The following is a 23,835-nucleotide window of genomic DNA, read 5'->3' on the forward strand; positions in this document are numbered from 1 at the left end:
CCAGCGATAATCAGGGCGTGTCCTCAGCATCGAAACTGTCACACAGAGCTGAACGTCACGTTTCCCACACACCTCCATTGTTGGCGCTTTGACTGGGGCTTTGACGTCACCTCGCCACATTCTTTTCTTCTTCTGTGGTTTAATGACACCTGCTAAATCACCTCCACCAGCTGTTGTGCTCCATCAACCGATGATGAATCCCATAATAAAAAAAAAGTCAACCCCAGAGGTTGTTTGTGCAGCTGCTGCTTATTACAGTCCATTGTTAGGCTTAATTACTAAGGACCACTCAGTGTCATGTGACCATCAGTCCTTCCTGCAAACCCCCCCAAAATGACACGTGTTTGCTTTCAGTGTTCACGGGAATGATTCTGCAGACGTGACGAGCAGCATGCAGGATTTAAAAACACACTCTCATTGAACCACCCACAGCATTACACTGCCTGTCCATTGTGCCTGCGGTTCAGCTGGGGGCACACCAGGAGGCGCTCGATGGAGTGAATAGAACAAAATGTTATTTCCAGCTGATTGTACACAAAAGTCTGTTTCATTTTTGCTTCCATAAGTCCAGCATGAAGGAAAACTACTCTTCTGTCCTTTAGTTTTTCTCACAGTGATTGCCATAAAATGCTAGCACTCTGCTAATGTGTGCTGATTGGCCGGTTCAGGATTTAGGGCAGGTCTTCCTCCCTCAGTGGTGTCCGTTTCGAAGCGATGACTCCAGCAGATGTTAGCAGCGTCGTTAAAGCCCAGCAGAAGCTACCATGTGTGTAGAAGCAGCAGCTGGTTGTGGTGGTCGAAGGTGATGCTAACGGGGCTGCTGCTCGCTTTACACCCCAATTCAAGATGAGGGGCGCCGTTTTCCTAAACTGACAGAAAGGTCTTTCATGAACATCTAAAAATAGAAGTGTTTCGGTTGTCTCAAGCCCTTTGGTCGAAAACATGATGGTCATTTCCAAAGGTTTATCCTCCAGAGGCAAAGAACCCCATTCACTCTAGGCAAGCTTGACAGCACCACCCCCCCCCCCCCCCCCCCCCCCCCCACACCCCACACACACACACACAGGAAGCTGGTAGCTGTTGGCCAAATTACATCATGTTACTGATGTGTTTTTGTTGTGTTGCTTCCTGTTGCAGGTCTCGGCTCGCTGATTTCCACATGAACTGCCAGGTGACACCTCACACCGTCACCACCTGCCCTCACGATAACTACCACGGCTGCCTCATGTCCTATGTCGGCCTCATTGGTAAGTCTAGCCTCCACTCGGCTAACCTTCTGATGTGTACATCATCAGTGGTGATGGCCCCAACCCTAACCCCAAATACTGGAAACACAATTAAAGTCTTTGATGGAGTCGGTTAGACTGTCATTACGATACTGCTTGCCTTTTATCACAGTTTGGGTCACACATGCTGAAAACTGACATCAGAATGACTTCATTAGTACGGTGGCCCTGAGAGGCCAAACGGACTGCAACTTAAGAAAACACCAGCAATAAGAAAAACGCTGCAAAAGCACACAAAACACAATGGGAATAGGAAAAAACAAAACAGAAATAGGAAAAAAGAAAACAGAAATAGGAAAAACAAAAACAGAAATAGGAAAAAACAGATTTCCAAAAGCACAAGGGAAGTGCTTCTGGGGAGACAATAACCCGACGGACCAGTTGCAGAAACCCAAAACATGGTAGGTGTGTTTTATCATGATTCATATAATACTGATGATGGATTTTTAGGCTAATAGTTAGGCTAACACACTTACCTCTCATCTTTTCTTTCCTCACAAAACCATTAGATCCTCCACTTCTTTTAAGTGTCTCCCAGCGCAATTCTTAGCATATTTTGGTTCCTGCAACTGATCCGTCGGGTTATTGTCTCCCCAGAAACACTTGCCTTGTGCTTTTGGAAATCAGTTTTTTCCTGTTTCTGTTTTGTTTTTTCCTATTTCCGTTGTGTTTTGTGTGCTTTAGGAGCGTTTTTCTTATTGCTGGTGTTTTCTTAAGTTGCAGTCCGTTTGGCCTCTCAGGGCCACCGTACATTAGTAATTAATTCTGCTTTCTAAAAATCTTCCTGTTTACAGTAGAACCTGTGACAGGTGTTTGATACAGAGAGCCTCCAGCACAGAGTTAGTTGTTTAGATGTAATGAGTTCAGGTAACTGTGCCTTCCTCTAACTTTACCACATGACCTGTTTAGTAAAGCCAGCCTGTTCGTTTCTGGCTGTGATCAGCAGCCACTTGACCGTTATTTAAATCTTTCAGTTGAGAATTAAGAGCAGAGAAACATTCTACTGGTGACTCATTTCTTCTCTGGAAATCATCCAATGATTCAATTCCCAATTTGCAAAAATCCTCTTTACCTTTCTTCCCGGCTAATCTCCACCCTAATTCTTATTCCTCTCCTCCTCCCCCCCTCCCTGCCTCAGGCTCGGATGTAACGCCAAACTACAGCGACAGCAGCCCATCCAACATCACTATGAGCCTGTGGTGCACCTGCAGGGGCACCGGCCACCAGGAGCACGAGTGTGAAGCTTTCCACCGCGATTTCACACACAACACCTGCCTCAGTGAGTGCTGCATGCCTGATCAGGAGGGTCAGAGCTGTAAAGTGCTGATCCTCTCCAGTTAGTCTGGAGAATATTTACCTAAATAATCCAGAAAACAAAATTATTAATCAAACAGGTTATAAGCCAATCAGCCGTCACACTGCTGTAACACCATGTGAACATACCAGCAGTTAGTTTTATGTTGTGTTTTCTGTTTGTTGTCTGATGGATTCAGTCATTTATGGATCTGAGTTTATGAAGCTGCTGCTCACAGAAATGTATCTTCCCCCTTTACACTGAAAGGGTGGAAATTCATGGAAATTCAAAATTTCAGCTCTATCATATTACAGAACTCAGAACAGAATTTTTCATTTCTATGTTGCTTATCAATGATGTTGCCTGTTTAGGTTATGTATTTTCCAAAAACTGTTAGCTCTGATCTATGACCACAGGTGGGAGGGGTGAAGGGTAAACAAACAATTTCCCAAATTCTGGAAACACTGAAGTTTGAACGTCTCCAGGTGTTACTGATTGATTAGATGCAATAACGTTATTACCTGTCACATGACCTGATTTTTGCTGATCCATGTGGGGCAAGGGGGAGGGGTTGATGTACTTAATATTCTATTTGATTATCAATGCGTTTTTCTGTCAGTGGTGTAATTGATTATTCCATAAAAGGAAAGTGATTTGGGCGCTATAATTCAGTTTACAAATATGAAGCATAGAAAAGCAGAAAATATTCACACTGAATAATTTCTTATTTTTAAATGTCTTAATTATTGATTGTAGAAATTATTACAGAGAAAATGAGATAATATTCACATTTTAAAAGTAGGCGTTCATTTTGGGAAACCATTAAATGGTTCATAAATAATGAGACTTTCAGACTTTAATGGAGAAATGTTATCAAACTCTAACCCAAGCTGTGCAGAGGTGTGGAACTGCAGCATGAGGTTAAATCGATGAATAAAATCATGATACATGTTACTGTTAAATGTGTCGTCTCAGCACATGAAATGCTGAAAACGTTGGCATGGTTAAAGAAATAGAGGTGTGAGTTAGGCGGATAATTGAGGGGAAAGGTTAGTGGAGGAGGAAAAACAGAGAAGTACGAGCCGATGTGTTGAAGATCCCCAGATACCGTCTTTAAATAACACTGACCCAGCTCCAACATCACCTCTGCACCTCCTCCATCACACACCCGCTCCTCCTCCTCCTGCTGTGGATGCAAACATACATATCCATGTGCTGCAGGCAGCGAAGAACACAACCATGCCGTTACATTGAACTTCATGCATTCATGTATATGTGAAGGTCAGTCAGTTAATGAAGGATGAAGCCTGTTTATGATGTACATGTCTCCAAATGTTCAAACCCAAAAGTACTCAGATTACTGGACTGTGCTCTGATCAGGCTCAACACTGTGAGCTCTGTCAGGTGACGGGAATAACACTGATTATCACTTCATCATGGCTCCTGTTAGTGGGCGGGATTTATCACGGAGCAGGTGAACTTCGGACCCACAGTCCAATCCATGGAGGTCCACCTCCCAGGTTACGGCCTGAAAGCACCTGCTGCTAACATGTTGGTGCAGATACCTGAGCACAGCGTCAGGGCTTGAGTACCCTCTCCATGATCTCCCGGTCTGTCAGAAGACACGCGGCGGCACTTTAACGTGTAACAGGGGCGGAGAATGCTCTCTGCAGTCGAGGTGTAGTCAGACCTGGACAAACACATTTTGTGTTCAGATGCAAGAATAACCTTCAGTTATCTGAACGTGATTTGCTGCACTGAGGCAGCAGCAGCCTCTGCCTTGTGTTGAGTGGGTTGCATTGCAGCGCTGTGTTCATTAATCATTCTCCAAACAGACCACCATGGATCCTACCAACAGACTCCACAGACCAGTGTGTTGGGCTTAAAAAGTTGTTGGTGCATCTCTGTGCTGGTCTCAGTATGAATTCCCATAAACACACACAGTTCAGCCAGACTGTGGTGTAAATACTAACTTGTATATTCTTTATTCTGTATTCAGCCCTTGTGAAAATGGTCGATAGTCATTCGTCTTCTGTTTGTTAGGTTATATTTTCATCTCCAAGGCCAGTGCATCCCCGGAATGTAAAAAAGACCAGAAAAAACACTCAAAGGCATAAAAGAAGGTTAAAATTTGATTTTCAGTTTGCATTATTCATATGTATAATCCAGGATTCCTGCAATCCATAAAAGGTCTTGAATTAATTAAACTAAAAATGACATAACTGGGGTTAAATCAATCTTTTAAAAGTCTTTGCAGTGAAAGAAAACACCTGTGTCTCCGACCCTGTGTCTGTTTGTTTCTTCAGTTTTATAGTTGTCATGCTGGCCTTGAATTTCATCATGAGTTGCATTTTTTAACTCTTAAAAGTCTTAAATCTAATCTGAATCTGGTCTGAAGTCATAGCGTCACTTATTACTGTGAAGGTTTTTCAGGTTCAGTACTCAAAAATCCCATTATTCAGTGCACTAAACACCAAAGTATTTGGACTCCTTCAAATGAAGAAACAGCAGATAATAACCAAGTGATCCCAATTTATCCTCAGGGGGTCCGGGATGGACACAGGGTTAACAGTTCACCCAAAAATGTAAATGTTAGATCACCAAAATTCCCCATCCTCCATCAACCATGGGTTTCTGCACTAAATGCCATGGCTGTCCTTCTAATTGATGGTGAGATACTGAGGTATTTGGAGGAGGCTGTGAATGAAGGAGAGGTGGAGTGAGTCAGCATCTAACTGGTAGACAGATGACTTTATTCGAGGCTGCTCCGCCTCAGTATCCCCCAGTATGCCCCAGTATCTGGCTAAACTGTACCCATACCAAATACCAGGTTTACAATGACCACCTCGGCCTCTGTTAGCTAACAGGTTGCTGGTGGAAACTGTGCTCCTGTTGGCCATAGAGCAGAGGGGGAAGGCATATTAGAAGGCAGTGAGAGAGAAGGAAAGGCGGGAGTGAGGAGGTGAGAGTAGGGATGCTAAATGTGGGACTACGATGGTAAAGGGAGAGAAAAGACCTCAGAGAACGCCCATGGATGTTGTAAAGGAGGACATTCGGAAGGTTGGTGTAACAGAGGAGGATGGTGGGATAGATGGAGGCAGATGATCCATTGTGGCGACCCTTAAATGAATCAGCTGGAAGAAGAAGAACTTCTGCAGACCTTCACAAAGCAGCAGCAACATAATCAACATAACATCTCTTCTCCCAGTCACCACACCTGTGTCTATGTTTGCCTGAAGTCTGCAGACAGCAGAGGTGATAAGCTAAGAGTGTAGCATGACCATAAATGATTGCAGAATCTGCAAAGACTCTCACAATATGCTCAGATGAAACAATGGCACAAAGATGGCACACACTGGAAACACTACACATCCTCCAGTGTGACACAAATCCAATGACTTTTGTTTCTGTCGATAAAAAGTTATTTCAGCTATTTAGATTTGTAGTTCTTCGAACTGAGCATTAGATTCGATAGCAGGAAGCAACAGGTTCATTGGTTATGAATATGACTTCAGGTATGTATTATATATAATATAGTAAATGTTTCCAGACACCCAGGTGACCAGCTGAATTAGGTCACTTCAGGCTAGACTTGGGTACACTTGGGCTGGATTCTGACAGGTGTGCCTCGGTAATAATTGTCTAAGGAGCTTGGAAAGAAAAGCGTCTGGACTTCTTTAAGTTGCTTGAAGACGTTTCACCTCTCATCCGAGAAGCTTCTTCAGTTCTAGGGTCAAATGGTGGAGAGTCCCAGATTTAAGCCCCGTGGGAATAAACCCCAAAGAGGTACAAAAGGACCCCCAGATGATCCTCTACCTAATCACATGAGCCAAGGTGTGAAAACGGGTGTGGGTCACAGTTGGTGTCGTAAGCCACTGCCTCTGTTCAAAGATGGTCGCTCACAGTGGACATAAATGGCTTCTTTCAGTCCTCTTTCAAACCATCTGTCCTCTCTGTCCAAAATGTGAACATTGGCATCCTCGAAAGAGTGACCTTTATCCTTAAGATGCAGATGGACCGCCGAGTCTTGTCCTGTGGAGGTGGCTCTTCTATGTTGTGCCCTGTGCTTGTGAAGTGGCTGTTTGGTCTCTCCAATGTAGAGGTCTGGGCATTCCTCGCTACACTGTACAGCATACACCACATTGTTAAGTTTGTGTTTACAAGTTTTGTCTTCGGGATGAACCAGTTTCTGTCTGAGTGTGTTGCTGGGTCTGAAATGCACTGGGATGTCGTGCTTGGAGAAAACTCTCCTGAGTTTCTCTGATACACCGGCTACATAGGGGATGACAATGTTGTTCCGTCTGTCTTTCTTATCCTCCCTCGCTGGTGTCTGATCTTCTTTTCTGTGCATCTTTGCTGACTTGATGAAAGCCCAATTAGGATACCTGCATGTCTTAAGTGCTTCCTTTACATGTGTGTGTTCCTTCTTTTTCCCTTCAGGCTTAGAGGGAACATTTTCTGCCCGGTGGTGTAGGGTCCTAATTACTCCAAGTTTGTGCTCCAGAGGGTGGTGGGAGTCAAAGAGGAGGTACTGGTCCGTGTGTGTGGGCTTCTGGTAAACTTCAATGTTGAGGTTTCCATTCTCTTCAACCTGCAGGACACAGTCCAGGAAAGGCAAACAGTTGTCCTTTGTGTCTTCCCTAGTGGACTTGATGTTTTTATCCATGGCGTTAATATGCGCAGTGAAGGATTCCACTTCTTGTGTTTTGATTTTGACCCAGGTGTCGTCTACATATCTGTACCAGTGGCTGGGTACTCTCCCTTTAAAAGAGCCTTTCTTTCCACTTCCTCCATGTAAAGGTTGGCTACAATAGGTGACACGGTGAGCCCATGGCACCGCCATGTTTTTGTCTGTAGAAACCCTTGTTGTATTTGAAATATGTAGTGGTCTAACAGTGTGCAAATCTGATCGTGTGTGAAGTTGGTCCTGTCTTCCAAGGAGCTGTCTTCTTCTAGTCGTTTTCTGACAGTCTCCACTGCCTCCGTGGTGGGTATGCAAGTGAAGAGAGAGACTACATCAAAGGACACCATGGTTTCATCTGGATCCAGGATAAGTTTCTGGGCCTTGTCGGTGAAGTTGGTGGAGTTCATGATGTGATGTGGGGTGTTCCCCACAAGAGGTGCTAGGATGGTAGCAAGGTGTTTGCATGGCATAACATAGAAGAGCCACCTCCACGGGACAAGACTCGGCGGTCCATCTGCATCTAAAGGACAAAGGTCACTCTTTCGAGGATGCCAATGTTCACATTTTGGACAGAGAGGACAGATGGTTTGAAAGAGAAGTGAAAGAAGCCATTTATGTCCACTGTGAGCGACCATCTTTGAACAGAGGCGGTGGCTTACAACACCAACTGTCTGCCATCTATAATCCAGTTTTGAGATCCCTTCCCAGACGCCTTAACACCCACTCACACCCCGGGCAATCTGACCTCAGGAAATCACATGATAGGGTGGGGCTAGGTTTCACAATGAGCTCACCCGAAACCCTGGCTGATTGTGACCCACACCCGTTTTCACACCTTGGCTCATGTGATTAGGTAGAGGATCATCAGGGGGTCCTTTGTCCCTCTTTGGGGGGAAACTCCCACAGGCTTTAAATCTGGGACTGTCCACCATGTGACCCTAGAACTGAAGAAGCTTCCCACATGAGAGGTGAAACGTCTTCAAGCAACTTAAAGAAGTCCAGATGCTTTTCTTTCCAAGCTCCTTAGACTACGATGACCTGGTTGACTGAGAACCTTCACAGACATACTCGGTAATAATTACCAGTTTGATTGAGCTTGGAGGGTTTGGCTTGTTTTGGGGGGAATTTAGGACCCAACAATGAACCATGTGTGCTGATCTAAATTTGGGATACAGACCAGCGTCAGATTCTTGTTACCTCCCTGGAGGAAGGCCAGGTGGCAGCTGCCTCTTGATGAGAAAACAGTAATTGGTTGTCAGGTCAGTGTGGTTCTCAGCAGGTGTAGAAAGTTCTCGCTCTTTCTCTGACCGCCCGTCTCCATCTCCACACAGAAAATGCCATCCAGTCATTTGGTTACAGCTCGGAGGGAGGGACTCTTCTCGTAACCGAGCCGTCATCCACTTTCCTGCCCCCTGCCGGGCCTCCAGTCATCGCCAAACCTGCTCCCTCTCTGCACGGAAATGCAATCAAACCCCTGGACAGTGCTTGTATGTTTTCCACTTGTGCGAACCTGCAGGTGAGTTTGGATTAGGCCTTAGTAATCGAGTATTCTAGTGATTATTTCATTGATTAATCAAGCAATCGGATAAGAAGTACTTTTGTCTTATTGTTGAGCAATAATAAAAACAGGAGGCAGAAAGAGTTGTGACAGCATTTTATCTCCTGGATGAGGTGGATTTGCTGTGTGTTTATGTTTATGAGTTTTTGTGCGTGTGTGTCTGCATGTTTAACTGTGCTCGAGAGTGAGTGAGTTTGTATCTGTAAGCCTTTAAAGAAAAGGCTTACAGATAAAATGTGGTGGCTGCAATGAAGAGAAATGTAACAGCATTATGAAGTGTGTGCTGTGCCTTTCTGTGCTGCTGAAAACAAGATGTTATTATGGTGTAGACCTTAATTAATATTAATAATAATTCACTGTCCAACCTAACAATCCTCAGTTTTATTGGCCCATGTACATTTTTAATGGTCTTGCATTTATATATTTTTACATTTTTTAAATATTTATATTTTGAAATATTAATACAATACTAGTACACCCCATGTCCCTCTTTAGACTCACCCCTGCTTGCTGCAGGTATCAATTCCATGTAAAATAGGACGGCTGCCGTCAGCTTTCAGCGAGCTGTATAATTTAAACACGTATCAGACTAAGTTAACATTTCATCTGCAGATTTTAATAAACTTCTGGAGACTCACTGCAGATTTCTCTGTGTGAAACAAACCTCCTCCACATTAAACTGTGCCTGCGTCATCATCTCTGCTGCTCTTCTGTTATCAGTGTTTTTGTTGAAGACTGGGGCCTGTGTGTTCTTAATGTGGTTTATTCACTCACTACTCCTGAATAAGTTTCTATCTCTGGCCTGTTTATGTGTCGCTCGCGTTTACATGGTAATGACGGAACGAAGCATTGAAGAAAAAAATTTGGTGTGAGGATTTTTTATCATCGAGTTATTTAAATTACTCGATGAATATATGAGAGGCTTGGTCTGGATATAGTTTTTTATGGTTTCTGCCTGAGCTACAGTAGATGGCTGCTGCCTTATTTATTATATTCTTTACAACAGGTAAGCTCAGTGAGAACAAGATCTTTTTTCAAGAGAAATGTCAGTACAAAAAAATTCAAAAATTGAGACAGTCGGCTACACAATAGAACAAGCTATTACACATTATCACAGATGAAGAAAAACCTACTTGAGTAGTTGCATATAAAAAAATGCAACCCTTTAAAATGTTCCTGTGAAATCAGACAACACCATTCTTGGGTTTGTTTTTAGCTTATTCCATTTATAGGCAGCGAAGTATTTAAATGCAGTTTTCAAGAGGCACAGCTAATGATAAAATGTTCTGCAAACTGACATTGTAAGTACTGTGTTTAAATTCAGCCAAGGAGCAGAGGTAAGCAGCAGAGCCTGGAAAGACACATGATTCAGTGCACAGAATACACAAAATCAAGAGGCGTCGAGGTGGATTTAGAAGCATGCATATGAACAATATCATCGTTAGTGTTCTGCTTATAATGTGGTGGTTGACACATTTGCATGGCAAGCAAAAGGTCACTGGTTCTCTACAGACACAGGGCAGGAAGGAATGGAAAATCTGCCAAATCAATCACATTACCTTCCAAGGCACAAACGTTTTGGTGTGGCTGTAGCGCAGGTTATCTGCTAACTGGAAGGTTGGTGGTTCAAGCCCTGGTGCTCCAGTCTGCGTGGAGAGGTACTAAACCCAAGTTGCTGTTTGATACATCCATCGGAGTGTGAATGTCAGATAGAAAGCACTTACATAGAAAACGTGCTTGTGTGAACGGGTGAATGAGTCAAGTTGTATAAAGTGCCTTGAGTGCTCAGGTACAGTAGAAAAGCGCTTTGTAAGAAGCAGTCCATTTACCAGGACTGGCAATGTGCTTGTGAATGAGAAACAAGATTTGTTTCTATGTGAAACTCTAATCTTCATCTTTAATTTTCCTCAATAGTGGTTTTTAAAAGTGAGTCTAACTTCCAGCCAGAGTCCTAAATATTTATTATTTATTTATTTATTTTTTTTATTTAACCTTTATTTAACCAGGAATGTCCCATTGAGATTAAAAACCTCTTTTTCAAGGGAGTCCTGGCCAAGAGGCAGCACATTTCCAAACAAATACATACAAACAAACAAGATTAAAAATTACACAAAACAATTACACATTATTGAGGCAGTCTGTAGGCCTTTGAGTTTAGTTTTAAAAACATTTAAAGACAACAGTTCAGTCAGTTTCCAGTCTTTCTGTAACAGGTTCCACGAAAAAGGCGCAGAGTGGACAAAGGCTTTCTTACCCAACTCTGTGCGGACAAGGGGAACAGACAGCAGCAGCTGATCATTTGAACGCAAGGAGTAAGAACCACTATTTGTCCTTGTGACCAAAGTACAAATATAAGGAGGCAGCAATCCAAGCATAGCTTTGTAAATAAAAGTGTACCAATGCCCCTGTCTTCTAATGGCCAAAGAAGGCCAATTTACTCTTAAGTACAAGTCACAATGATGGGTCAAATATCTACAATTGGTGATAAACCTCAAGGAGGCATGATACACCGTGTCCAACATTAGAAGGCATGAAGAAGAAGCGTTCATATACAGAATGTCACCATAATCTAACACAGATAAAAAGGTTGCAGTGACAAGACGTTTTTTTACTGCAAAGGAAAAACACTGTTTATTACGGAAAAAAAAAACGAAGTTTCAGCCTAAGTTTCTTTACAAGTCTCTCTATATGTGGTTTAAAGGTAAAGGAGTCATCTATCCAGACACCAAGGTATTTATATTCATGAACTATCTCTATGACATTTCCTTCAAGGGTGGACACCACTGGAATAGGCTCTGGGACCTTCTTTGACTTAGAAAACAACATTAGCTTAGTCTTATCAGCATTGAGAACTAATTTTAGCTGGATAAGTGAATGCTGGAAAGCAACAAAGGCTTTCTGTAAGGTTTCAATGGCCTGAGTAAGAGATGATCCATAACAGTAAATAACTGTATCGTCAGCATAAAAATGCAAATTTGTGTCTGAGACATTTTGACCCAAGTCATTGATATATAAAAGAAACAGAAGGGGACCCAAAACTGAGCCCTGTGGCACCCCCTTGTGGACAGCAACAAATTTAGAACAAAGACCTTCAAGTTTAATGCACTGGGTTCTATTATTCAGATAATTTGAGAACCACGCTATTGCATGTTCTGACAATCCAAGGCTGAGCAGTCTGTTTTTTAGGACAGCATGATCAACAGTGTCAAAAGCTTTTGAGAGGTCAATAAAGAGTGACGCACAGTACAATTTCTTATCAAGTGCCATAATAATATCATTTATCACTTTCATAGTGGCAGTGTTGGTACTGTGTTTTTTCCTGAAGCCTGACTGAAATTTAGAAACAATATCATTAGAGTACAAAAACTCCTTCAACTGGTCACAAACTAGAGATTCCATGATTTTGGATAAAACACACAAATTTGATATTGGCCTATAATTAGTCAACACCGATGGATCACCTCCTTTCAACAAAGGCAAGACAAAAGCTGATTTCCAAACCGATGGAATTTCTTTGGTTTTAATTGAAAAATTAAATAGAATTGAAAGTGGTTCTGCAATATAATCCACTGCCAGCTTCAAAAAATAAGGTTCCATCAAGTCTGGACCAGGAGGTTTTCTGTGATCCAAAGCCTTTAAAGCTTTATGCACTTCATAAACACTAAAGGGTACAAAGTTAAAACGGTCTCCAGAAAACATAGAGAATTTTGGGCAAGAATTTGTTAAAAAAGTTTCTGCAGAATCAAACAAGGAACCCACTGATAAAAAGTGCTCATTAAAGCAATTCAAAATTTCAGTTTTATCATTAATTGAGACTGAGTCTTTTACAACAAATTTAGGAAAGGTTTGAGTCATTTTATTGACAGAAAAAGACTTGATTACTTTCCAAAATTTCTGTGGATCGTTGAGATTCTCAGTGGTGACAGACAAAAAGTATTCGGATTTGGCCTTTTTAATAAGAGAAGTGCATTTATTTCTAAGCTGTTTGAAAACAGACCAATCAGTGGAAGTATTTGTTTGCCTCGCCTTGTCCCATGCTCTATTACGCTTGTGTATGTTATCTGCGAGTGTCTGCGAGAACCAGGGATTTTCTCGGCCTTTAATTCTAACTTTACGTAAGGGGGCATGTTTATTAACAATTTCCATAAAACTTTCCTTAAAATATGTCCAGGCTAACTGTACATCTGGTAATAGTCCGATTTTTTCCCAATTAACTACTGACAAATCATGATGAAAAGCCTGTTCATTGAATTGTTTAAGATTCCTTTTACACACTATGCGCGGCTTATATTTTGGAATTTTAGCATTTCTACAAACAGCAACAACACAGTGATCACTTAGGTCATTACAGAAGACACCAAGCGAAGAGAATTTATGAGGTACATTTGTTAAAACCAAATCAATTAATGTGGACTTTTCAGGGCATTTAAGATTTGGCCTGGTAGGAAGATAGACTAGCTGGGTAAGATTTATTGAATCGCAAAATTCTTTAAATTCACCAGAAGTTGCATTTAGCCAGTCCCAGTTCAAATCTCCAGCCATTAGTAGTTCAGTGTAATTTAATTTAGCCAAAAGATGCTTTAGTGAAGATAATGCCTCTTTTGAAGCAGATGGGGGCCTGTAACACCCAACAATGGTTATCGAAAGAGTATTAGCAATATCTACATTCAAAGCCAAAAACTCCATTTGTTTGCATATCGATTGGGACAGAACAATCGAGGCATTAAATCTTGATTTGACATAAATAGCTACACCGCCTCCTTTTTTTGGCCTATCAGTACGATATACATTGTACCCATATATGTTAATGTCTTCATTAGTAATAGATTTAGTTAACCAAGTTTCAGAAATTATAACAACATCTGCATCTGTAGATTTAACCCAAATTTTGACCATGTCCATCTTCGGTAGTAGGCTGCGCACATTAAGATGAATATATTTGACACCAGACATTATTTTAAAATCAGAAGGAGTCTGGGAATATTGCAGTTCAGGGCCAGGATTTGGTTGCACATTTCCTGACAAAAATAGAAGCAAGACAATCAACAACCTCTGTTTCACCTTTGATTTGGGTTCAGAACTTTGATATGTTGAACCCGAGCTGAAGCCTCCATTAAATGGGCAAATGAAATAAGTATGCAAGACCAGAGTAGACTGAAGTTCAGGGAAGTCTCTGGGCAAAACAGGCATGAAACTAATGTCATGATCCAACTGAGTTGGTAACTGCTCTATTTTTTTCAACAGTATAGAGCATGTGCCTTTTTCAGAATTCTCTTGCAGATAAAGATCATTTTCAGAGGTTCCCCTGCTATGTGTCCATATGCAATTGCTTATCCGAGGGTCCAAAAAGGCCAAGAGGAATATAAAAATAGTAAATACTGCCATCATCCACAATTTTAGTACTTAACAAATTGAACAGTACAGACCTGTGGGTGAAGCAAACCAGTTAGCTCCAGGAAAATGGCACAGGGCCAGACCTAGGCGAATTAACTCCAGAAGGACAGCGCTTGGCCAGGCCTGAGCCGGTTAACTCCTGGAGGACAGTGCAGGGCTAGATCTTGGCCAGTTTGCTCCTGTGGGAAGATGCTGGACCGGGCCTAAGCCAATTAGCTCCTGAAGGACGGTGCAGGGCCAGGCCTAAGCCAGTTAACTCATGGGAGATGGTACAAGGCCGGACCTAAGCCAGTTAGCTCCACAAGGATAATGCGAGACCAGTCCTAAGCCTGTTAGATCCACAAGGATGGCACAGGGCCAGGCCTAGGCCAATTGGCTCCTGGAGGATGGTGCAGGGCCAGACCTTAGCCAGTTAGCTCCTGGAAGATGGTGTAGAGCCGGGTCTAGGCCAGTTAACTCCAGGAGGACGGTACAGGGCCAGGCTAGGCCTGTTAGCTCCAGGAAGAGGCATCCATCAAATTCCAAAGCATCTACCAACCACACATTTTCCAACAATCCATGCAATATTAACTGTCAGGTTAAGAAATACGTTAAAAAATTGTTAAGAGATACGAAAAAATACGAAAAAATCTTTTAAGAACAACTAATTACAGACAACTGATTTCAGACAGACACATAACGAACAAAGAGCATGCTGCCATCTTGGATTCATCTTTATAACAGAGAACAATTTTAATGACCATGATGAGTTTTAGTATGGACTGTATGCTGGATATTTTTAGTTGACCTTAAATGCACTCATGCATTTTGTTTTATCAGAGTTTTAAATAAGTTTATGTGTGATCAGAGAATTTTGAAATGTATCAAAAGCAGACTGTATATTTGCAGTGGCCAGATCCGAGGAACAGCCAGTGGCATATAAAACAGTGTAATCTGCATAAAAATGTATGTGCAGTTTTAGGTGGTAGAGATTATGCCACCATGTTTGCCAGATGTTTGAAGATTTAAGTCCAAAGCACCTAACTTTTTTTTCAGCTGGATAATTACAGAATGATGCAGGAGTATAGAGGCTGAGGTGGTAAAATATATTATAGAAGCTGTACTATTAATGGTTGTGTTTCTGCTGAGAGGACATGGGGAGATGCTGTGAACTTGGTTTGAGTTTTCAATAATTGAAAGCTTAGTGCAGTTTACCCTCAGCTAACCAAACACTTCCAGAGCTGACTGAGACACCACAGACAAACCGTTCTCGTTACTGTATTTTTCAGTCCACTCCAAGGATGCATGCATAGTTCACGCTTCAAACTTACTTTCTGATACTGAAATTTACATACATCCATCCAACCCCAGTGGACCCTCACCTCAGTAGTGTGATTCTTACAGACCTGTTGGCTTACCATGCTGGTAGTCTAAATCCATAACCAGCCAGGTAGCTAACTACTATTCATTTTAAATCTATATCAAATATAAGGAGCATATAACTATCTAGTTTCTCTTTAAAAACAAATATTAGGTTGTATTCAGTCCAGTATAATCCACAGGAGCATGCCTCTCATACTTCCCATGCCGGGGCTCAGTAAAAATGTGTTTAAGCTTAGGACATGATAGCTCTGCCTGTGTGTTTTCAGCTCAGTCTCAGAACTCTAGCAGGTAGGCAAACAGTGCAGCTTACATTCCTGTGTGGAGAGGAGATCTGGAGCTCAGTCACAGGTGTTTTACTGGCACACCACGGATTATAAATCTGTAAATCAGGTGGTGGTTAACCGAGGAAAGCTGATAAAGAAGCAAATGAAGATTCCCGGCTAAGTATTCAGATCAATCCCATGAGTTTGGATGAATTAACTGACCTCATCCATCCACAGTAGCATATTTTTATCTTTGAGATAACTTTCAGTTTTTGGAAAATTAAACCAGCTGTTAGTAGGAAGCAAGAATCGTGGATGGTCTTGTGTTATTTTCTTTCTTTAAGTTAGTCTGTTCATTATTAGCAATAAAAAAAAACACATAAAAATATATGTTTGCCCTCATTTTGTTTCTCCTTTTGAAGATGTTTCACAGCCACGATTAAACCACGAAAGCAGGAGAACGTGTAACTTTGGAGCACTGTGACTAAAGTCAAACTGTGTGGATCGCCTCAAAAAATAAAGTATGAATATTTGGTTCTAAAGGGATAAATCTGAAAAAGCTCATTTTTTATAGCAGTATAATAAAAAGAGAAAGAGAAATGCAGACAGCAGGTATGACTGAGGAGGTCTGAGCACTGCAGCTTTATGTGCTTCGCTCTTCTTCACCTTCACACACATTAGCGTCATCCTGCCTGCATTGTGGGAAAGTGGAATTCCATCCATTATGTACAGAGAAGAGGTGCAAGGCTGGAGGTTATATAGGCCAAAATAAATTGCTATGCATTATGAAAGAGATTTAAAGCATGAATTATAGAAAACTTCATCATATAATGGGATGGATGTGGAGACATTTTACTGAACTTTTACATTTTTAACCCACTTACATACACATATAACTTTTAATGATGAAAAAAATGAAAACTCTACAAAAAATACCCAACATTAGTTTTGCTGATCATGAGTGTGCACGTTAACCAAGTCAGTGTGTACTGAGTTTGTAGCTTTATTTAATGTGGGCTCAAATACAGAAAAGAGGGAATTCTGCAACAAACCAATGAGTTTAATGAGTTTCTGAGATGTGTAACAATTTACACACCTCAATGAATCAGTGAATCTTCTTATTTAAGCCTGGACAGCTAAACAACATCAGCATGCTCAAAGACTGCACCACCCTCAGGACTGAACTAAATGACCAGTCCATAAATGTCACTTCCTGCTGTTGGTTCTCAATTATGTCATGGTATCATATACTTTACCATTCCAAAAATACTCTAAAAAACATGCAATGCATATTTAAAACCATATACACATGTACACACAGAAAAGTGTAAAGTGTAAAACTATCTGTGTTAGACTGGAGAGACAAAACAGGAGACACAAGTGGACCAGTGAACCCAGCACACACTGACTGGTACCGCAGAATGTCCTCAACACATTTCCAGGGCCATGATTTAAACTAGCTGCAGAAGCTGATACCTCTCTTTAGTTTGAAACAGACATGAGGGCTACTTTATTAGTTTATTTATTATTATAATGTAAATGTTGGATTCTTTATAGAGTTTATGTTGAGTCTTGAAGTCCAGCCATCCTCTGTTGGAGGGTTTTGGCTTCAGCTGTTTCTATGTGATGGTTTCCTCACATGCAGCCAAATGTCTAACAGATTTTTTCTTTCGGTCCGTCTGAGCTCTGTGTTGGCAGTCTTGTGCCAATGTGGAAAATTAAAGGTTGAGCCAAAGCTGAAATGTTCTTATTTTTTAAGCACATTGCCAGCATTCATGCTATCCCGGAACACCTCTAATATATTTCAGTTTTGGAGTCACAAAATACTGAGTTAGTATCACTGAAACTGGAGCTGAAGCTGATGCGTCTGTAATAAACTGCATCATTCACATCGTCCTTGCAGTTCTGCAGACTGGAGTCTTCTTCCTATTTGTCTGCCGTGGAGCAGTTTGTGGATTTTGGCATTCTGTTTTAAATCGTAAGTCTTGAATATGTGAAGACTTTCATTTATTTTGGTGCACTCGTACACCTAAACATATGGGGTTTTTTTTATTCTCTTTGTCTTTGTAGTAGAGAAAGAGTTTTACAGTTAATATTTTGTGCGGAGGAGACACTAATCCCTCTGGGGTTGAAGGAAGAGCATCCAATATGAAATTCTGCCAAATCAAACATACGGAGGTCCCCGCTGGGAAGGAGGGAGCAGCTAAAAGTAGCAATAGCTCTATTTTGTGCAGATATCTCAGGCATTTCTGGAAATTGTGCTTAAACACCAGCAGCTTTCCAGTGGTCAGAATTCTCATGATGGGACAAAAACAGGAAATCAGCTGATATTTTAGTAAAAAAAAGAACACCTAAGGTGGAGGTTCAGGTTGACGGGTGGCTCCACGAACCTTTAATTAGCAGTGTTGTTCCATCTTCCAATGACAAAGCCATGCATCCCTGACTGTAATAATCAATGTCTGGTAACCCTAACCAAAGGCTGGTGTACAGCACAGTGATCAGGCCTGTAAAGGTGACACTTCTTCAGCCTGTTTCCACTGCACTGGACTCAAAGGCTCTGATAACTGGTAACAGCTTCAGTCACACTGTAAATTCCACACATAATCCCAACAACAGAAGCAGAAGGAAGTTAAGCCATGCTAGGTTTTGAAGTTCTGGTTACAGCTGGGTGAGCTTGGAGCTTTGTCATTGGAAGGTGAGTTCACCTTCGAGTGACATGTGGCCTCCAGCTTCTACCAAACTTCACCGAGACTACAATGTACCAGCTACCATGTCAGAATAGCATGGCTTCATGCCAACCAATGTGCCCATCCACAGTGTCTACAAGCAAGTATACACCCTTATGAACCTCTATTACAAATCTTTGAAACTGAAGGATGATTTGTCCTGTTAGTGACAGTAACTGTGGTTTCCAGGTGGTTGCTGATTGCTGTCAAATAACTGGTGGTGATTGGTTTGAGAGGAGAAACCCTGCCTTGCAGTTTTATAGAGTTTCTTAGAAGTTCCTACCCTGGAGTACCCTTTTTTTTTTTTTTTTCCTGTGCAGTGCGTGCTTTAGTGACGTTTAACCAGAGGCCCTTTTAGCAGATTTGAGATTACATATCATTATCATGTACTCAGTTGACCTACTCATTTGTGAGGTCCCAGTTTGAAGGCTCGAGATGAAAGTTTCCACTGTTGACATGTTGGTGTTTTCAAATGACATGTGACGAGAACGGGGTGGGGGAGACTATGAAAGTGAACTCTCATTGGCTAATGATTTAGGACTGACAGTTAACCAGTGCGTGTATCCCAGATAAACCGTTCTGAAACATCAAACGACCAAAATTTACAAAAGTGACTTTTTGTTTTATTCAGTATGACCTAAAATAAGTTATTGAGCATAAAATCAGAGAAGTGTTTGCAGAGGGTGTAGATTTGTTTTGCAGCCACATATATCACCCCCTGTGGCTGCAGTCTTCAGACCCAGAAGCTCCGCCCACCTATGATACTGTTTATAAATTTTGGTGTTAGAAATTGATGGCTGCATCTGCCAGTTATTGCATTTGTTGCAGTTACTTCTCACATGGCCTCTGATGACTGTGGTTCCAACTTTAGGAACAGCAGCTTTATGGTGACAGTGAGGTAAAAACGGTCCCACTAGGGTGGTCCCTGTGACAGGAAGTGCACAAAGTTCTGGTCCTCTTTTCCTGGAATGGAAACAGTTTCTGTAATTCTAATTCTTCAGTGGAGCAAGAATGAAGACCAGGGTTTGCGATTCTGGGACCTTTACGGGTTGGATTTGTTCGGCTTAAGATAAAGAGCAGATGACTCAGTTTGTTCCTCCTCATGAGGATTGTCCGTGCTTTTTGTACCATTTCTATTCATTTTTATTTCTTTCTGTTTAATTCTTTTGCTGCACAGAGCACAGTGTTCGGATGAACACGCTCAAGTGTCTGTTTTCCCATCTCTCAGTCCAAAGCTGCAGCGTTGATCACTGTGATGGTCGTCTGAACTCAACCGGGCCTCAGGGTCGATGGTGCTTCCCTTTATGTCCAGCCTGCAGACATCCTTGTAGTACAGATATGAGTCTGCATTCAGTCCACATACAGCACAGCACATCGTGGCCATCATTTCAGCTGTAATGTCTGAGTGGGTGCAGAGTGCTGCAGTGGATCATCCTTATGAAGACGTGTGTGTTCAGAGCTTAGTGTTTTCATTTGAAGTTCACAGACTGCCAAGATGGAAGCGTTAAGAAGGCAAACAGATGGAAAGTAAACTCGGCGTGTTAAAGGTGGCTTGAGAGACCAGCTGGAAAGTATAAAGAGCCGAGGTGAAAGCAGATCATCGCAGGAAGGATGAGTTCTTCTAAAAGTCAGAAAACCAAACTTAAAAACGACAACACAAACAAAGATCATGACCAAAAATCAGTCTTTCTGAATTTCTGTTCAGTGTTTCCCACAACCCCTGGACCTCAGCTGGAAAACACTACATCAGGTCACAGTGATGGTCTGCTCAGACCCAAGTTTTCATCAAGTTTCATGAGGTGCAGAGTCCCACCTAAACCTAACCCACTAGCTGACAGTAAGGAGAACCACTGAGCAGAAGTGAGAGGAAACAGGGTTTTTTTTTAAAAAAAAAAAAAGTGGAACAATGTTCAAATCACAGAGGTCCAAATGGGACGTGACCTCTGGCTTCCTGTAACCTGTAACTAAATTCACTTTCACCCTCATAGCAGTGATCTGCTGAAGTCTACCGCTGAAGAACGATGGATGGATGGATGGATGGATGGATGGATGGTTTATTTTCCTGTCTCCATTCTTCAACCAACCCTTTTATGCCCGAGTGCCTGCAGAAGCATTCTGAGCACCTGTAAATGCTCTGCGACCACAGGAGACCAACCCTGAGTCAGATGATCCAATTTCACGGCACCTGTACTGCACGTTTAACATAGTGTGACAGTATGAATTCACCCTGCAGCCCTCCATCAGGTGCAGAGAACTGCAGACAGCTACCTGTCAGCACTTTCAAAGCCTCTTTCTAAAGACCTGCGATGTCAGCGTGCATGTTTGGAGTGGGTCTGAATGCTCTGTGGACAGCCGGCAGTGCAGATGGAGTTACATCTGAAAAACAGGCAGATAAAGAGAGAAAGGGATTGGCAGGAATGTGATACTGCTGTGCGCTGCGTCTCTGTTGATGCTGTATATCACCTCATGCATACTGTTCTGAATTTGCTTTGTGAATGGTGTCTTTTCCCCAAAGCTCGTGAATACGGCGATCATTTTCAGTTCTTTTAAAGGAAGCAGACGTGCAGAGGCGTCCAGCGTTGGAAGATGTCCATATGATAGCAAATCATCTGCACGCTTTAATGATCAGGATAAATAAGCCTGTGCGCGTGCACATGGATGCCTATTTGTGGCTCTGCGCATGTATATTTCAGGGAAACGATAATGATCCGGCCACTTGCAATGATTTCCCCGACGCTGAAAAGAATTTTCTTCCTCCTCGCTGAGCGATAAGATCTGATTGGCTCACCCACCCAGGCAGCGGGAGGAGATATGCTAATGAAGCACTGACAAAGAAGCTGATGGAGGCCGGAGATAAATGCTGGCATGTGTGTGTTTGAGGACAAATAAGTGTGCATCCTTGTCATCATCAGCACTCTGCATTTCAATGAAGGTGGAGCTCGATTTAACAAGCCGAGGAGGCTGAAACGTGGAGGAGCTGCTTCCTTTAACGATCTCCCAGAAACAGTGGTGCAAACACCACATTTTACTTCAGGTTTTGACCATCTGCTTTAATTATTGATGATCTGTTTCTGAGGAATCTGTTGTTTCCACTCAGTTTGACAGACATCTGCAGAGAACCCGAGAGCCTTTGAAATCACTGACTGTAATTTTTACCTCTGAATTAAAGCTGAAGTGTGCATGCTGCATTTTAAACCTCTGTGGGGTCCAGGTATTTATGGACCTGACTCTGAGTACTTTTTGGAACTAAATCCTTTTGATTTAAGCAAGTGAATCATTATAAGATTGGGGAAACCTGTAGTCAGCTGAGACTGAAGAAGTCACTTGGATGAGTGACAAAACGTTTCTCCCACTGAAAACGCTACGTCCAAATGAACAGAATCAACTTTTGGGGATTTACTTACCTGGATGATTGAGCATGCATCAAAACCTCAGTATAAGTACAAAAATCATTATGATTATTAGTCTGTGGCCTGTATTGTGATACAGGGTTTGGACTTTAGGGAGGTTTAACTTTAGGTTCACAGTGGTTACAGCATGATTAAGCCCCATGCACTGGCCAGTCAGTTCTGTGGAAAATGGCGCCATCATTTATTGAAAATATTGTGGAGGTCTTTGCGTGCACCATGAGAGAATCTGAGAGTTTTTACAGATCAACTAAAGCCTTCAGCTTTCTCTGACAAGCTTCTGCACGATATTACAGATGAAGACTCAGCAGAGGAAGATCACACTTCAAATTCCTGCAGGTCTCAGTCCAGCACCATGGCTTGATTTTTCTATTGAAACTCATCAGAAACCACCTTGTTCACTCACACATTTTATTACTGATCTGGATGGATGGATGGATGGATGGATGGATGGATCTTATTCAATACTCAGCCTGATACTTTCTCACAGTGAGCTCTTGTTTTACAGGATGGAGGACAGAAGTGCATCCCCTCTGATGACTTCGAGTGCGAGGAGGTGAGCAGCTCTGATCAAAACTTTAAAAACGATGGTTGAAGTAATGGGTGGAGGGGTCTCCATCTCCCCCATCACTTGGACCAGCTGATGTGGTGTTCAGGATGTTTATATGACGCTGACGTGCATCATCAGATCAGATGATGAGATGAAAAATGAACAGATGATTTTTATCAGAGACAGACAGCTTAGAGCCCTTTCACTAAAATCATCTGAGCAAGTTCATTCTGGACAGACCTGAGAGCGCCCCTTATGGAACAGGAAGTCCAGACAATGGAAGTTCTTGATTATACTAAACCAGGGGTGTCAAACTCCAGTCCTCAAGGGCCGGTGTCCTGAAACTTTTAAATGTGTCCCTGCTGCAACCTTTTATAAAATTAGGTCATTAGGAGACTCAATAAAACTTGACTGCATGCTGAGGTGGCAACCCCTAACCCTTCTCAAGTAATTTTAAATAAATGTAAGTAAATGTAAGTGTTTGGAAATTTTTACTTCTAAAAGTACTTTTATTGCACCTTGTGCATTCACTCATGAGCTGCTGTAACATGAATCAAATGGCTGAATTGCCACCTCACCAGCCCTCAAGAACTGAAGTTTGACACCTGTTTACTAGACGTTTTCTGATTGTGTGTCTGAGAGGGCCACTATTACATCACAGAGAAAGCTTTTATTATTGGTCAACATAATGGAAAAAAGTAAACTTAAGTTGCGTTTTTTTACAGCGTGGGCTTTTTGGTCAAGTGAGATTATGAGGAGATCATTCTGAGGTGAGATGTGATCTTCAGGAAAGACTGTTAAAGGATGGGTGAAACTGCCTCTGGATCTGAGCTCAGGAAACTCTTTCCCAATGAACTTATGGTGTCAGTCGCTGCTTTCAGGCCTGATTTAATAAAGCACCATGTCCATTTTGGAGTTTCAGGTCCTGTAACTCAGAAAGGACCAGAAAACAGGTAAGGGTTTAGTGCGGGGCTACCTGTGACTGACCGTATGAGTATAGTGTCTGTAGTCTTTTAGAAACGGTGTATGATGGGATGCTGTGTGTACTCAGCTCTCAGTTTCACAGCTGGCACATTAAAAAGCGAGCAGTAGAAGTTTTCAGTGTTTTCGCCCACTCTCATTTCTAAGAGTTTGCTGCCAGACTTCCTGTGTAAGCCTCCCTGTGGCCGGTTCTCTGAGTGTCCTCCATCTGTTTTCGGGTTAAAGATCCACGGCTGAACTGTAAAGTGCAGTGTGAGGAAACAAAGTGAGGCTCCCTCCAATAAGCTGCTCTGTATTAATACTTGATCACCCGGCCACACTAATATCTTC

General features: G+C 42.1%; 1 protein-coding gene across 2 annotated transcripts in view; it reads left to right on the plus strand.

Moving 5' to 3' along the window:
• gfra2b (GDNF family receptor alpha 2b) overlaps positions 1–23,835 on the plus strand; it is a 128,199-nt gene that overhangs the window by 98,615 nt on the left and 5,749 nt on the right. For both annotated transcript variants that reach the window (XR_010094353.1, XM_063478934.1), the window contains exons 6-9: positions 1,138–1,247; positions 2,425–2,565; positions 8,596–8,780; positions 22,483–22,530. Coding sequence is in view for 1 of the 2 variants with exons in the window: in XM_063478934.1 (XP_063335004.1) it covers positions 1,138–1,247; positions 2,425–2,565; positions 8,596–8,780; positions 22,483–22,530 (484 nt within the window). In the remaining variant the exon portion in view is untranslated. The remainder of the gene's footprint in view (positions 1–1,137; positions 1,248–2,424; positions 2,566–8,595; positions 8,781–22,482; positions 22,531–23,835) is intronic.

The sequence above is a fragment of the Pelmatolapia mariae genome, linkage group LG7 (assembly GCF_036321145.2).
Source record: "Pelmatolapia mariae isolate MD_Pm_ZW linkage group LG7, Pm_UMD_F_2, whole genome shotgun sequence".
Lineage (NCBI taxonomy): Eukaryota > Metazoa > Chordata > Actinopteri > Cichliformes > Cichlidae > Pelmatolapia > Pelmatolapia mariae.